Source organism: Anabrus simplex, chromosome 9, assembly GCF_040414725.1.
Source record: "Anabrus simplex isolate iqAnaSimp1 chromosome 9, ASM4041472v1, whole genome shotgun sequence".
Taxonomy (NCBI): Eukaryota; Metazoa; Arthropoda; class Insecta; order Orthoptera; family Tettigoniidae; genus Anabrus; species Anabrus simplex.
This window is the reverse complement of record NC_090273.1, coordinates 77110060-77128407: the sequence shown is the minus strand read 5'-3', so window position 1 is coordinate 77128407 and position 18348 is coordinate 77110060. Positions and strand designations below refer to the sequence as shown.

The window sequence follows — 18348 nt, the reverse complement described above, 5'->3', positions numbered from 1 at the left end:
CTAGCCCTTTCCTGTCCCATCGTCGCCGTAAGACCTATCTGTGTCGGTGCGACGTAAAACTAGCAAAAAATTAAGTAATCTTCTTCTTCTGCTTCTCCCACTTTTCCCACATGTGTGGGGTCGCGTGCGTGAACTGTTTCGCACATGTGGATTTGGTCCTGTTTTACGGCCGGATGACCTTCCCGACGCAACCCTATATAGAGGGATGTAATCAGTGTTGTGTGTTTCTTTGGTGGTTGGTAGTGTAGTATGTTGTCTGAATATGAATATGTTGGGACAAACACCCAGTCCCCAGCCAGAAGAATTAATCAGACGTGATTGAACTCCCCGACCCAGCGGGGAATCGAACCCGGGACCCTCTAAACCGAACGCCTCAACACTGATCATTCAGCGTATGAGTCGGACTCCGGAAGCTAATATTAATGTACCTACATTATATATAAAATGCTTAATAAAAGTACATTCGATAAAACTCCTGGGGTATCTGGACTCCTTGGACGAAACCTTTCCCCCTCCTCTCCGGCTACGTCTGTTACTCCTATCCCAACATAACTGCAGCTTTTCATATATTCCGAGTACAAGTGAAATGAATGCAAGAATAAACAGTTTGAGTAAGGATGCAATATTCTGGTTTAGAATAAATACGGTCATGTTATTATAATAATGGTCATGTGATAAGCAATAAAGAAGTGACATTTTATACAAATAATGCGGCAAAGATACACACACACGCGCGTCGAATACAGGTTTCTCATCATTCTTGTCCATGGCTAGAGATGAAAGCAAGAGAATGATGGCCCATCGTGACTCGTTATTTCGACATTACAAACAAACCCTAGATGACACAGATTCGAATCTAACCGCATCTTAAGAAATCGCACAAAGCAGTTAATTAGAAATAATTTAAAAAAATATATATTTCCGAAATTTAGCTAACAACTTAAATTCTAATCGCGCATGGGACCAACTTAGAGCTCTGGGAATAGGAAAACATCAACAGAGACAGACAACTCCTCACATTCCACTTGACGAACTGAACGATTACTTTAGTAGAATAAATATTCAACCTACCAAATTAACTGCACTGACTCACCGCCCTCCTCTCCAGCCAATCCACCATTCACATTTCACAGTGTCACAGAAAATCAGGCTTTGTACTCGATTAAATCAGAGACTACAGGTGTAGATGATATTCCTATTACTTTTATACATAACATTATGGGTGCTATCTTGCCTATACTGATGCACATAATGAACTACTGTTTACTAAACGGAACTTTCCCTACTGTCTGGAAAACAGCCAATATTATATCGGTACCTAAGAGTTTAAACCCACAATCACCCTCTGACTATCGCCCTATGTCCGTACTCCCTGCGCTTTCTAAAGACTTTGAACTTTTAGTATACGAGGAAGTTCTGGAATACCTAAATGAAAATGCTCTTTTGGACCCTTTGCAGTCTGGATATGAGAAGGGTGACAGTACCGCAACAGCACTTTTGAAGGTTACTGAAGACATTAGAAACGCTATGGACAAACGACTGCTCACTATACTTATCCTTCTTGACTTCAGTAGCGCCTTTGACACTATAGTAATTCCGACTATGATAAAGAAAATGGAGCTGCTAAATTCCGACCTGGCCGCGCTTAAGGTTTTTAGTTCTTATTTGAGTAACCGTCAACAGCGTGTAGCAGTAAACGACAAGGCCTCTAAATGGAAAATGAAACTTAGTTTTGCCCCACAGGGCAGTGTTCTACGGCCCCTAATTTTCTGTATTTATATCAATGACATACCATCTGTGACAGGAAATAACACACATGACCTCTGTGCTGACGATCTTCAAATATTTCGACACTGCAAGACAAGATATTAACAGGGACCTCCGACGACTCATTGTATATGCACAACGAAGCTCTCTTATACTAAACTGCAAAAAATCTCAGACAATTATAATTGGATCACGAAAATGACTGAGCTGCTCAAACACTGTCGCAATCCCGCCTATACTACTGAATGGTAACATTATTCCCTACAATAAAACGGTTACAAATCCCGGAGTAATGATGAATGAAACAGTTGATTGGTCTGATCACACGAAAGAAATACGTAAAAAGATTTTTGGAGTTCTTCACCCTCTTAAACGGCAGAGGGATGTATTTCCATTTGAGCTACAGGCCAAACTATGTAATACAGACCCTCATTCTCCCTATTCTTGATTATTGTGACGTTGTTTTAGTTGACATGACAAGAGAAGAAACAAACTTCGAGCACTGAATTTCTGCCTGCGATTTATTTACAATATCGGGTACGATGTTCATATCACCCCACACTCTCATGGCTGATGTCTGATAAACGTCGGCAGCCCTGAAGTTCTATTGAAACTGACAAGAAAATTATGACAGCAATATAAGAGTTGATCTGTCACTCCAACTGTTCTTGAGATGTGAAGTGTTACTTCGGGGTATACTTCTCATAATGCCTCCACATGTGTACACGGTAGAGAAAAGGGTATTTATGTACGATGATTATGTGAAAACAGAGTCTTGCAGAGAAGTCGTTAGGCGATTTGTAACACAATTTCCATGTGTTCGCCCTCCACCGCGCGGAAACTCGTAAACAAATTGAGAGGAACTGGTTCTTTACTCGATTAGAAGCGAAGTGTTAAAAAAAAAGTGTGCTTAACGAGGAAAAAGTGCATGAAATCGCAGAAAGATTAGAACATACGCCTACAAAATCCCTAAGACGACTTGGACAAGATGCTGGGGTTTCGAAGAGCTCAGCATATCGGGCTACGAAAATGTTGGCTCCGTTACGGAAGACGAACTTATGCGCATGAATCGGAGTTTCCTGAGACGATCGGAGTTTCCTGAGACGATTCCAGAAATGTGTGGATGCAGGAGGAGAACATTTCCAACATCTCCTGTCATAAGCTACAAGCTTATGTTCTTAATTGTTATCTCATGTCATGCACGGATAAAGTGAGCGAAATGTTTCCCTTGTTGCTATGCCGCAGAGCGGGGAGTGATGGGTTAACGGGAGGCAGATGAGTTGGGCGCGTCTGCTGGCCAACTGATAAGAGAAACTCACTGTGGTAATAACAACAGTTCTTAAATATGGATGAGCATGCTTAGTACTCTCAACAATACAACTGTAGAATCCAGACGCTTTTCACTTTTCGCAGAATGGCGTGCTCATTTTTCAGCTGGCCTGTTATCAAAAGTTCAACGGGAAACTACCTCACTCCTCATTTCCCTAGTATTCCTCTTCAGTGAAGCCTAGGCTGTGGCTATGATAGCTTTTGGTGGAGCTGTAGAGGATCAAACCAGCCTTCGGGCTGAATACCCCGAGACTCACAATTTGAAAACTTTCCGGGCCCTTTAGCCCTTCAACTTTCGGCACAGTTGAAGGGCCCCCTACTTTGCCTGCTAAAACTGTTTTCAACATTAAAGTATCTAAACAATAATTCTACTATTCTCTAAGGTTCATTATGCCCTCTCAGGGCTGTAATTCAATGCCAGAAAATTTTGTGTAAGTTATGTAACTGTTATGGTTTTTCAGGAAACGGGTTTTCAAGAAGACTTCAATTTACATTGTTTAGATAGGACTGGGAGGTCCTCTTAAAACAGAGATTCGTAAACTAATTTAGTACACGTGGGTCATGCAAAATATAGCTGTTTAGTTGAGGGCTTTTTTATACACATGTGGTATCACAGACATTTTCGTAGAGCATTTTATACTCACACATAAACCTTTAACTGTCGCCTGGACGAACTTTTAAAGACAGACATTTGGTACCACGGACATTTTTGTAGAAATTTTTATGCTCTGCAATTCCTGCGCATATAAAGTAGTTGGCGAATATCTTCAACAGTCTGAGTAGCGTAGCTGAGAAACTGTTTCCGTGGCGTCATTTTCTGCGATTTGTTTCGCAGAAATCTTAACTGATCGACAACCTTCCATCATAGTTCAATATTTTATATACAGAAATCCTCTCCGGGATATCCTCTTGGCAACAGCGAAAACCGTTCAAAAATCCATTCAGCGGTTATCTAGTTATAAGTGAACACCAATGCAGAGACAAACGTTGAGTTTTATTGTAAGTTATGGGGATAGCCTATACGCATATGTGTGGGTGTTTTGATCTAGGGCATCATAGAATACTCTAATTTAGCAAGGGCGCCGTGAAAGTCAAAGCAAGTTTGGAAACCACCGGTTTGAAGCAAGATTATCTCCAAGTACGTAGGTACAGCAATATACAGTAAATGCAGCATTTCTGTGATATCTGAAGCGTAGTTAAGCTTAAATGCCCTCGAAAGTTCATCAGACCAAGACAAACATTTCCTAGTACCAAACAAAGGTGGTATGCAGATTAATATAGGTTTCTGAGGTGATCTAATTATCCTGAATCACTGAACCGGTGCAAGTAGATTGAGAGCTGTTATTACAAGGGTGTAATTGGTAATACTCATGAGTGCATTATATTGCACATGTAGGTAATTGGATTGGGGAATTGAGCAATAATCAAATACTGATAGAGGTTGAAGGTGGAAAGAAAGGACATTACAGACATGGTTTCCAATCAAATATCATGTCCCATTGTATAATTAGTAAATACTTGTACTGTTTCAGCATGCTGCCTAACCGTGGCTCTTTGTTTGGCCGGAAGGACCTGGGTTCAGCATTTGGCTAGTGTGAAAATGGGAAACCACGGAAAATCATCTTCAGGGCTGACGACAGTTGAGGTCGAACCCACTATCTCCCCAATGCAAGATGTAACCCAAACCGCGCGGCCGCTTGCTCGGTATTAAGCGTTGTCACATTCATTTTGAATGAAATAGAAAGCTACCGCAGCAATATTTACTTTGTTAATCGTCATTAATTACTGTACTTTGGAAGAACAGCAGTAAAGATGTGTAGACTGCTACACAGGTAAATGTCAGATGCGTTTCTTTGTTTTGAAATCTGTCTACCGACACGACACAAGGTCACAACATCGTAGGTAATAATAATAATAATAATAATAATAATAATAATAATAATAATAATAATAATAATTTCGTGTGGCTATTTCTAACCGAGTGCAGCCATTGTTAAGACAGACCTTCCGATGAGCGTGGGCGGCATCTGCCATGTGTAGGTAACTGCGTGTTATTGTGGTGGAGGATAGTGTTATGCGTGGTATGTGAGTTGCACGGATGTTAGGGACAGTACAAACACCCAGCCCCGGGCCAATGGAATTAACCAATGAGGATTAAAATCCCCGTCCCGGCCGGGAATCGAACCCGCGACCCTCTGAACCGAAGGCAAGTACGCTGACCATTCAGCCAACGAGTCGGAGAACATCGTCGGTAGTCAATATATCACAGAAGTTGGTGACAAATCGCGAGTTTGTAAAGGGGTCGATTGGGCTAGGTAACTTGTAAGTGTATTTTTCGCTGGGCTGAGACGGCACTGGCTTTCTGAGCCCAAGATGGCGGGTTCGATCCTGGCTCTATCCGGTGGTATTTGAAGATGCTCAAATCTGCCAGTCCCGTGTCAATAAATTTACCGGCACGTAAAAAGAACACCTGCTGGGCAGAATTTCCGACACTTCAGCGTCTCTGAAAATTGTAAAAGCAGCTAGTAGGACGCTAAACCAATAATAATAATAATAATAATAATAATAATAATAATAATAATAATAATAATAATAATAATAATAATAATAATAATAATGAATATTGAATTTTCATGACCGCATTGTAATCGAAATGGACTTTCAACATGTTAGGTCGTATTACATACATTTAGTACGTGTTGAAGAGATGTTAAGTACAGAACAAAAATGGCCAACCGGACACCAGTGGGATCCGAACCCACAACCTCCCGATTTCCCACTCTACAGTGTGATGGCAGTAAGTGCCAGACCTGTAGCTTGGATCATTTCCAACAGAACAAAGATGACCTAGACCACCATAGCTCAATTGGTAGAGCAACCGACGCAAAATCGAGAGGTTGTGGGTTCGGATCCCACTGGTCTCTGGTTGGCCATTTTTGTTCTGTACTTAATATCTTTTCAACACGTACTAAATGTACGTAACACGACCTAATATGTTGAAAGTCCATTTCGATGATAATAATAATAATAATAATAATACCGAACCAAGCTCGATAGCTGCAGCCGCTTAAGTGCGGCCAGTATCCATTATTTGGGAGATAGTGGGTTTAAACCCCACTGTTGGCAGTCCTGAAGATGTTTGTCCATTTTCACACCAGACAAATGCAGGGCCTTAATTAAAGCCACGGTGCTACCTTTTCATTCCTAGCCCTCTCCCATTCTTGCGTCTCTGAAAACCTTTGATGTGTTAGTGTGACGTTATAGTGCTAGTAAAAGAAAAAAACCCATTCCTCTTATATCACTCATTCAGGGACCAACATGACCTGTATGGAGATGTCTTTGTTTTGCTTTATTGTGGCGATTGTTGTTAAAGGAAAAAACAAAGAGATTTTCAGGTCCTTAAGACGTCATGATTTATTTATTTATTACTATAAAAGTCCCACTGAGCCTGAGGATCAAGGTAGGAACAGTAGGAACATAATTACATATGAAGAAACAAGTAACACACAGCATTCGGTTGAAAAATTACAACATAAGGTACTTAATTAAGCATTAGTACAACATGTACGGTACTTTAGGTACAGGAATCTTATTCCTTACAGTATTTTACAAAGCACATAGATACCGGTACCTTTCAAACCTCTGTATCATGGACTTTAATTAAGTTTTTCTCTGTATATTTCATTTCCTATTTAAATTCTGAGTGAACTGGTATGGTTATTCCCATATTTCAATGTATTGGAATGCAGTACTTGACATTCAGACATGCTTACGTTAGTATATAAATCCACTTTTACTCCAATTTGCTTTTCCCCTGTACCTTTCCTGTGAAGTACCGAGTGTACAGACATTCATCATTAACACTGGTTTTGTAGGAGCCCTTCCTGACAGATGCCCTCCTGCGTGAAGTCGTTGACCGCATGGGAAAGGATCTTGCTGATGCGGCTGATGCCTACCTTGATTTTCCTGACTCAAACAGGTAATACTTGCTTTATTAAGTACTTTCTGTTCTATTCTCTTTTAAATTCCTTTTCATTCAGTGGTTTAAATATATGAATGTAGTCTAGCAGTTAGAAGATACATACAGTTTTACAATCTGCTTTCCATTGCACCAAACCTTTGTTGCCTTTACTCAACGTGTTCAATATTGCTAAGTCATGATCTGTTCTATTAAATTTGTGTTTATAGACATGTATGTGCTGACCTACTGCAGAAAACCTGTTACACCTGATTGCATTAAGATGTTCTGCATACCTAATCTTAAAATTCCTGCTAGTTTTTCCTATATACGAACTGTTGCAGTTGTTAGACCAATATTTTAACCTGAATTTGAATGACATTTTCGAAAAGCCCAGAATATTATTTGATGTCCTCATTATGGTTTTCAATAGTGTTAAACTTCCCAAAAACAGTTTGTTCTTTCAAATTATATGCAACACTTTGTTTGGTGTCATCATCAGCCAAAACTGGGCAAATAAACAAACAAAGATATACACATGTTAAAATACAATCTATTGACTGTTAAAAATGAAATAACAATGGTTAGATAAAATATAAAGTATCATGATGCTTAAGGAGAAAGTCATTCTCAAAATATTTACACAAGTTGAGGACTTGCTAGTCAATTGAAAAAGAGAAGGTGAAAAACGTTTACAAATATTTAAATAAGTCTTGATCACTTTGTAGAGCTGAAAATCTTAAGTGTGGCGTTGTTAACCACGGGACGAGTTTTGAGTTTTGGCAGTGTTGGGATAGGAAAGGGCTAGGAGTGGGAAGGAAGCATCCATGGCCTTAATTAAGGTACAGTCCCAGTATTTTTGCCTGGTGCGAAAATGTGAAACCATGGAAAACCATCTTCAGGGCTGCTAAATATCTCCTGGATGCAAGTTCACAGCTGCGCGCCCCTAACCGCATGTCCAACTCGCTCAGTAGGAGATAAATAATCAAACACCCAAACAATATTATTCAGACATCATAATGTATCATGGAAGTGAGTTACTGAAGTCTTGTGCCTTCCAAAATGTAACAAACATGTTGTTCTGTTCAACATATATTAGAATATCTACCCTATTTTGGTCCTTGCAGTGTAGAGAACTTAAGAACAAAGTGTAAATATAAACCTTATGCAACAAATAGCCCTGGTCTAGAAAGCAAAGAATAATGGCCGAGAGGATTCGTCATACTGACCACACAACACCTTGTAATCTGCAGGCCTTCAGGCTGAGCAGCAGTTGCTTGGTAGGCCATGGGGTTTGGTGTGATTTTGCAATAAACAGCAATATTAACCTAGATGGGACATGCCTGAAAACAAGAACAACAAGGTCATCGTAAGACATGTTTGAAGTTAGAACACTGAGAAGTGAGGACAATCTAAGAGCAGCGTCTAAATGGAAGTTGTCAAATGATCATCATAACTGCCGAGTTGGTTTTAATGTGTGTTGTAGATAAGTCAATTGTGTGTAGAGAAGATCAAGAGAATTTACAAGTTGCATTTAGGTTGCGTAGTTGGTTGAGGCTTTTTACCTTTTATGCTCAAGGCTGCAATTGATTAGCATTTAAGAGTACATAAAACTGAGCAAGTAGCTGTGTGATTTGGGTCACCAGCCAGGAATCAAACCTGGGGGGCCTGTGAACCAAAGGGCGAAGGCCGCTATGCCAAACCACTCAGCCAAGGGGATGGACCTGGAATTGATCTACCAATAAATGTAAATCAGACAGTCAAGAATAGTGCCTTTATTAGCATTAATTAATTTTCCAGTTATGGAAACCCTCATAGACCTATAGCAGGTGTTCCTTCCCTGCTTCAAAATGGCCAATGGGCCAAAACTGAGTGGTGGACTACAAACATTATTGGAATTTCTTGAATGAGACAATATGGCAAATTACGAAAATAAAATAAATTAAAAGTTACAAGTACATTTCTCAACTTAATATTTTTTTAAAACAATAAACTTATGTAACTTATTTTGCTTCATCATGTACCACCAGCTTTCCCAAGACTGTACTGGTATTTTAGTAAGCAAAGTGACTTATTTTAGCTTCACCTGAATCCCTAAAATACTGTTAGGTAGAAGTTATGAAAAACAATTGGATTTCAAATTAAAATTGGAAATTAAAAATTTGTTTCACTAAAATGCAGAGGGGTGAAAATTATTAGACTCAACAGTAATTTTTGAAAATTTCAATTGTCGCATTACCTCTAACTTATCTAACTATAAATTCCTTTTGTGCTGCAGTGGAGCTCCTTTATGTGTTACTTATTGTCTGTTTAAAGTCAATTATAGAACACAAGTTACATTTTCTTTCAATTACATTAGTAACAATATTATAGTCAATAGACTCATTTATCAATATTAAATTCCAATGTTGAGGATTTTTAATTTATCTTTTGAGTCTAATTAGATACAATGGAATTATATGAAGTGGTTCTGTGATATTTTGCTTTACCTGAGCGCTGGTATAATTCACTGTGCTTTGTATTATCTGCGCACTTTTTGGCGATAGATTAACACCCTAGTGCTGAATCGGTCGACCTCGGCAATCTTCGAGATTCGTACTGGCAACCTTTGAAACATAAACTCTGAATCGCTTATGCATCGCTGTGCGACACCCGGCGTACACTTTATGTACTAGTACTGTTGTTATTTGCACAGCAAAGCCAAACTATAGAATTCACTCTAGCAATAAGATTCGCATCGAAAAATGGTATATAACATTATATAATGTGTGTGTGACACAGTTGCTGGCTTAAGATAACAAAGGTTTTGAAAATTCATATCGATCGATCATATTACTGATTCAATTCAGATTTCATTTCCATTCAGTTGGCAGTACTAATGGAACCGGGAGAGCTCCCTCCTTACTCCTCTAACCCGTACACAAATCTATCACTAAAAAGTGCGTAGATAATACTATTTACTCTTGGAACTCTTGGAAAATGATGTTGTAGGATTAGCAACAGACAAAACAGAAATATTTAATCTCAATGTAATATTTAAAAAATTATGAATAATAGAGTATTTCACGAAGTTTAGTAAGTAAGATGAATTTTTGACTAAAAGATAGGGGGTTCAATGGAACAAGCGTGGGCAAAAACTAAGGCAATAGAATTGGCATTTTCTTTGGGTCTAATAATTTTCACACCTCTAGCATGAGTATAAAGGATTAATGGATGATGATGCTTCTTGTTTAAAGAGGTCTAACATCTAGGTCATCAGTCCTAAGGAATAACTAAAAGATATGTAGCATAAAATTTAAACTAAAACTTAAACAGTAAAAGTGAAAATGCATTCCACAGAGCCAGTGAACAAGTTTATTCTGCCTAGTGAAGGGATGGATCAACTCGGGGATAATGCAATGATAGAAATTAATCTATACATGGTTCCATTGATTTTATTACTGACAGAAAAATCATTTCAACTTGTGATATTTCTTTCTCAACAGCATTAAACCAAAGCTCACCATTTTTGGCAAATTAATTAATAAATGTAATTTTCAAAATAACTTCTCATGCCACAAGGAAAGGCCTGATCCCTGATTTAAAACATTACACAATGTTATAAAAACATATCATCAGATATGAAATAAACTGCACTATTTTAAACACTAAAGATCAAGTATTATTAAAACATTCATATAGTATCTTTGAACAATGACATATTTAAATATTTTAGACTCCCATTGGGTGCACTGATGCCTGGACGCACCATCAAAGACTTGGAGCCCGAGGAGCAAGCCTTCCCCATTGATTATGATCGTCTTGATCTAGGCAATCCTAATCCCAGCATCAGAGATCAAGAGTATCTCCAGCACAGCTCCCTCTGGGGACATCAGTACATGGCAGGTAAGAAATTTAGTTTATGCAACAGCCATGGAAAATTATGTTTTGATGTTACGAGTGAGATGTTTGCAGTGAGGATTGAATTTTGAAATGAGTAGCTTAAACTCATAACTTCAGTGGCTGTTGTGTGCAATATTTTAATTTCATACACCACTTCTCTTCATAATCATAATGGATGAAGTTTTTAAAGTGGTTAAAAGAAAGGATCCAACAACTAATGTCTGACTTTTGCTGATGATATAATGGTATGGGAAGAGACAGAAGCAAAAGTACAAACTAGACTAGATCTCTGGCATGAAGCTTTTACAACCTTAGGTCTCAAAATCAGCAAAACAAAGACAGACGACAGTTAGCTTGGTGATAAGTAGAAACTCTCCAACTGTTCATCTAAAAGTTGGAGATGAAGAGATGGATATTGTAGACAACTTCCAGTATTTAGGTAGTGTTCTGTCATCAGACAATACCATACATAAAGAGATTATAAACAGAATACAGAAAGCTTCCAAACTCTATCACACTGTACGTCAAATACTTTGGGATGAAACATTTCCGTTAGTTGCCAAGATCAGCTTGTACAAAATATATCTACTACCTATATTGATATGTGTGGCCTGGAAGCAGAAACACTTACTGGACCAACAAAGAGTCAGTCGTCTTCAGGTAACAGAAAATAAGTTCCTCTGTTCTTGTCTACAAAAAACAAAAATGGATGAAATAAGGAATGTGGATATCTGGTAACAGCTTGGATTGGAAAGAAGCTTGTTGGAGACTCTAGAAGTGAAGAGACCCTCACAGGACTCCTTGAACATACTTTGACCACAATGTTCCGGGGAAGAGACCAAGATGAAGACCTCATGATGTAATACCAATATAAATGGTCCGTTATTGGACATTATAAATTTTCCAGCTAGCTCATTCTTGGTTGCCAGCGTTTCGCCCCACCCTAGCACACGAGGGCGAAACGCTGGCAACCAAGAATGAGCTAGCTGGAAAATTTATAATGTCCAATAACGGACCATTTATATTGGTATTATAAATTTGCTCATTCAGGACAAATATTTCAGATTCCCAATGGGAATCAACATCTATATGACCTCATGATGTTCGGGAAAAACAGATATTGAAGGACCTTGAAATGAGAGATGTGAAATGGCGTCGCATATATGAGCAGCATCTGTGGATGGATAGGACAAACTGGAGAAGGTTCATACACAACCGCACCTGGTTTGCTGGAGTGAAGAAATGTTGATGATGATGATGATGATGATGATGATGATGATGATGGTCAACATACTATGTTTGACTCATGCAGAGACATTTTTTGTTTTTTTGTGTGTGTTGCTATGATAGATATAAGAGGTGTATACGTACAGTTATGCAGTAATAAAACATCAACATTAATGTTATTTGAAGCAGCGAACAGTTCACTAAGCTACCAGAGTCGTAAACATGATCCTCCTGTCCCAGATTAATGAAGGTATTACGAACTTATGATGTACTGTGCTGTGTGCGATGTTTGTCTGTTGGAAATGGATTAACCTATACATAGTCAACATGGTGATGGTAACAGATTTCTTGAGACGGGAATGCAGATTCCATTTTTGGTGTAGATGGGTATGGAACCACAGGCAGAAAAAAAAATTCGACACGGTTAAGTCTGATGATCGCTGATTCATAACCTCTCTGACTATCTGTGGTTACAATACTGTGAAGCAGAGTTCAACCAAATACACTATAGAGAATACGTGCCACTTTGCGAGATATCGCAAAACATTGATTGCAGCAGGATGGCCTTGAAACTGAGTATGGTAGTGCACTATACACTATGAATTAAAAATATAATTAAAAAGTGGTTACAGGAGTTTTCCATTTCACATCGGGTGGTAAAATGATATTCTGTGACGTTTGCAGCAAAGAGGTGAGACTTGTTTTATATTTGCCCCTAACGAGTTACTATCAATTTAGCAAAATAAACATGGTCTTTAATTGATGCCTATTAAAATACGTAAAACTGTAGTTGCCTAAAAATATTTTAGAACCTGTTTGAGAGTCTATTTCAGGCAGCTAAAATAACATTTAAGCACCTAAAAATCCGAGGCCTAGTAATCACTATTGCATGTTTCTGTGATGGTTGGAAGTGTAGTGCATTGTCTGAATATGAAGAGAAATGTGTTGGAACAAACACAAACACCCAGTCTCCGAGCCAGAAGAATTAATTACACGTGATTAAAATCCCCTATCTAGCCAGGAATCAAATCCAGGACCTTCTGAACCAAAAGCCTCAATGCTGACCATTCAGCCAAGGATTCGGACAAAACAAAATTATTACTGAGATTCATCTTTTCTAACATTATCAACATTCAACTCTCATAGTAAAAGAAAGCAAAATTCATTATTTACTTTGATTATTACTATCAGTTTTAACATGTAACTTTAGTAGTTTCAATCTTGCCGCGTGATGTTTAAGGTCGGGCCGCCAGGTACGCCACTATCAACATGTCTCTCAGTTTAGTACGGGAGAATACGAAAGTGTCCAGTATTGTCTGTAATGTATTTGGTTCAAACAATTATAGATTATTTCTAATGAAAGAGTGTGCAAAAATGAAATGAAATGGCGTATGGCTTTTAGTGCAGGGAATGTCCAAGGACAAGTTCGGATCGCCAGGTGCAGGTCTTTCGATTTGATGCCAGTAGGCAACCTACGCGTTGTGATGAGGATGAAATGATGATGAAGACAACACAAACACCCAGTCCCCATGCCAGCAAAATTAACCAATGATGGTTAAAATTCCCGACCCTGCTGGGAATCGAACCCGGGACCCCTGTGACCAAAGGCCAGCATGCTAACCATTTAGCCATGGAGCCGGACAAGTGTGCGAAATAATTACAGTACGGTAAAATGTTGTTTCCTTTACTATTTTGAGTATGGGGAGAAGGCAATTACATGATAGTATACAGGGCGAGATACAGGCCGAGTTGCTCGTGTGGTTAGAGGCGCGCAGCTGTGAGCTTGCATCCGGGAAATAGTGGGTTCGAATCTCACTGTTGGCAACCCTGAAGATGGTTTTCCGTGGTTTCCCATTTTCACACCAGGCAAATGCTGGGGCTGTACCTTAATTAAGGCCACGGCCGCTTCCTTCCAACTCCTAGACCTTTCGTATCCCATTGTCACCATAAGACCTATCTGTGTTGGTACAACGTAAAGCTACTAGCAAAAAAAAAAAAAAATAAAAAAAAAAAAATAAATAAAATAAATAAAGCACCATACTCAAATATTAGAAAATCAAGTATCCTCAGTTCATCTATCTTTAGAGAAATATTGGGCCGATTGCAGAAACGGTGTTTACACGATGTCTACGGTTAAACAATGTCTAAGTATGGCCGCCGCATTGCAGAAACGTTATTTATCACTTAGACACTGTCTAAAACCGATGTTCAACCGGCCATGTTTAAACACTGCCGAGAACACTGTTTAACCTCAAATGTGAGGAGTGAGTCTCAATCAGAGATTATGTACCATAAAATATGTAGTGTTGAGATGATTCCGAGAATAAACGTTAGTCCGACGGCCTCTCTGTGGGTCGTCCGCTGCGAAATCGCAGCAATTCATATGAAATGTACGGGGAGGTGCAACTTAAAATAAGATTTAACTTTTCAAGAGACTTCTTTCTTGAGACTGACAAAGGGACAGTCTGGTAACTGTCCACTTGACTACAATTCTTGGCAATCAATATATTTTATTATACATGGGGTAATTTCCATGGAATTATAGGTCACTTTGACTACATACATGTCAGAATTACTTGTCCCAATCGTCAGAGGGCTGTCACATGTATCAACCGGGAGGGATTCACTTATATTTACTGCCAAGTAAGCGCGCATAATAGCGAAAACTAAAAAGTAGGTTGTATGTGGTTTTTATATACAGTACATATAATCATCGCGCTAATTCAGGTAAGTTTTCGGCAACTATAAGATAGGAAAAAGGCAAGTGGTGATGGTGGTGATTATTGTTTAAAGAGGAGGACTGGGGAGGAAGAAGAGCTGTCGCCATAATAACAGTCCTAATTTTTGCCTGGTGTAGAAATAGGGAAACTATGGAAAACAATATTCAGGGTTGCCAATGATGCGTTTCGAACCTATGATTTCCAGAATGCAAGCTACATCTACGTGGTCCATACAACTCATTTGGTTACACAGTACTATTGTTTCATCTTCCCTTCGCCGAAGCTATTTAGATTACACTCACCATAACAACACTATAATCAAAGCTACACTTCCTCGTACAGTGGCGTGTCACTTTAATGTTGATAATATTTAATTATAAGATTTAATTTCTACCAAAAGCGATATTCTTATCTGTGGGCAAGTCCTGCTCATGCTTAGCCATATTTGAGTAATTTGTAGGAAGACAACAGCTGACTAGCATTCGGTGCGCACACCGATGAATTTCATTGGTTGCGACAAGCAAAGAGTTGCATAAAAGTTACTTCTGTCTCCATTTTCGAAACAGTATTGAAACTTTAAACAGTGTCTAGTTAAAAACCGGCTGAACATTGTTTATGCAATGGAAGACCATGCGCAACTTAGACGTTGTTTAGGTAGACGTAGCCTAAGGCTTAAATCTAGTCATTGTTTCTGCAATCAGCCAGTTATATTTTAGCAATTTAAAGCTAAGAATTTAGCTCTTAAAAAATTAAATTTAGTATTTTCTTACATTATTAATACTACCATTTTGCATAATGTACAGTTTGATGAAGGAAATACGCTGATGTTAAAATGTCAACATATCAACTGCCAGATTTTCTACTCTGAATTTAAGAAAATAACTCAAGGTTCATGTAAAACTGAAGTGGAAGTGCGAACATTAACAAACATATAAACTGATATGGACCTATTTACTCATGAAATATCTCTACATGCATTTATAAATGGTGACTTTATCTTTATCTTTATCTTGGTAATCACAAAGTGCCGCAGAAGCAGCTAACAACAATCACATTGAATCTGCTAATTGCCTTCAGAATTCCAGATAATATGGATAACAACAAAGAGGGTAGCATGTAAGCCACATCCCTGAGCTATTCATAGAAGGGAACAAGACATGAATGGAGGGGTGACCCAATTACTTGAAGAAAGGTCAGAACCTATGCCAGCCTTCTGATTTGAAGTCAACTGAAACTATAATACAGATAGCATACACATTCTTCATGGCTCTTTTCTTCTTATACATACACACTAGCCACAAAGGAGGTGGCAAATAGTGCAGAAGAGCTCTCACTTTTACCAGCAAGTAAGAACACTCCTTCGGAACCCCAAAGTACAAACAAAAGCAAAGCTGGTGATCAATAGTTCATACCGGTTTTTTACCTATGGTGCACCCTCACCACTAAAGACTCATCAAAGTTACATGCATCTGAGATGAAATTCTTGAGGTGGTGGGGATTATTGTTTTAAGAGGAAGTACAACTAGGCAACCATCTTCTATTAACACTAATCAGAGAGAAAAACTGGAAGGGATCTGACACTTCAAAAAATGAAGATATTGGCCAAAGAAAGACAACGGCCATGAAGGGTTTCCTAGCCCTCGAATGCTGTAATAGCGTCGGGGTCGGAAAAGAACAGTAGTTGACCTAGGGAGATCAGAAGGATAGATGAAAGTGAGTAGCCTGGCACAAGTTAGTGGAAGCAATGTCAGGACTCAGCTAAGGGCCCTGTGGTCACCGGCCCACACTCCCAAGTTGAGAGCCCCTGGGACCCCTTTTAGTCATGTCTTACAACAGGCAGGGGATACCAAGGGTGTTATTGTACTGCCCCCACCCACAGGGCGAGAAATTCCTGAGGTCCATACTTCAAAAAATAAAACTGGACAGGTTAAGGTTGGCATGGTAAGAAAGGAAGCTGGGACTGAGACATCCTTGTTAGATCAGGTCAACAAATCTGAATTGAGGTGCTTGGGTATATCATGAAGATGGAGCCAGTAAGGACAGCTTATGTTAACCTGGAGAGGAAAATGGATGAGATGAAGACCAAGAGCTCACCAGATGGGCATCATAAAGATATTCTTGGCAGCAAGGTGAAGGACTCCGGAGGATGTCACGAACAACGAAATGTATCTCAACAAGACGGAGCGAAAGAAGCTCACCAACAACACTCGGGGAAACTGAAACTGTAAAATGATGATGATGATGATGATGATGATGATAGGAGAATATCTCATAAAAATGTCATTTTGTTCTCATTTCGCAGAAACACATACATTTCACAGCTTGTACTGTATTTTGTACTTTATTGCAGATTTAAAAAGCACAATGATACTATTAGTTATTTTTTAAAATGTAAATACCAGTACACTTACTTTTACACCATTTAGTCACATTTTGCATTTCTTGAGACTGCAAAAATTTACCATCTCCACCTATCATTATTCTATATGTAAATCAAGAGGAATAACAGGGTTTGTATAAACCCCTTTGAGGGATCTCATGATTAAAATAAGATTAAAATAACAGTGAAACTAGAATGAAAGTTTATAACTGATCAAGTCATATAAACAGAGCTAACTACCTACATAGCATATCATATTAGGTACATTACTTCGGCAGTTGCTAATACAGATAGGACACTTAAGCTACACTTGATGCTCTTCCATTGAAAATCCATCTAGTAGGCAGATCTGTGAATCAGCTTTCAGTAAATGAATTTTCTATCAAGTCCCAAAACCCAAATAAGACCTTCAAATACAACATTGTTAAACAATGAATTGGAATTCAGTAGGATGAAAATAAATATGGGAATGGTAGCTTGTTTGAAGATGGGGAAAGAACAATGAACCGTGGCAATTCTAGGTGCCTAAGACTGACTGGTAAGCATGTACATATGTAAAATAAAGGGGAACAATTGCCATAACAAATTTTGAACCTACTGCAACTAGATGCAATATTTTGGAAACCAACAAGTACAGATTAAGGGAAAATCAGTATTGAAACTCATAAAAATACCTTAATACATTTAGAAAACCATCACCCTACAAGTTTATCCATTGCTGTCAAAAGATGTGAAGTGCTTTCACTATGGGCTTTGTATTATTCAAAAGGTGTTAACTCCCTTCTCTATCTATGGATAACAGCACAAAATTTTACACTCTTTGAGTGTTCATTGTTGACCTCAGGTATATTTTTATTTTCTTCATTGAGGAAAAAATTTGTACTTCTGTAGCACTGGTAATCAGCAGTGTTAACAGGAAGCACAATAATTTATTCACTTCAGGGTATACCATGATCTGATCATTAAGCATTGTCCCACTCAAAAAAAAAAAAAAAAAGTTTTTTGGCTATTTTAACTTCATATTTCAGTTTATTGCAGAACCACTTGTACTACTGATCAAACTGACTCACACAAGCCATGTTTAA

General features: G+C 38.5%; 1 protein-coding gene across 1 annotated transcript in view; it reads left to right on the top strand.

Annotated features, from left to right (window-relative positions):
- The window catches only part of 7B2 (Secretogranin_V domain-containing protein 7B2), a 114505-nt gene that overhangs the window by 65260 nt on the left and 30897 nt on the right, over window positions 1-18348 (top strand). Inside the window, exons 3-4 of the mRNA XM_067153483.2 lie at window positions 6972-7075; window positions 10770-10939. Coding sequence (XP_067009584.1) covers window positions 6972-7075; window positions 10770-10939 — 274 coding nt within the window. The remainder of the gene's footprint in view (window positions 1-6971; window positions 7076-10769; window positions 10940-18348) is intronic.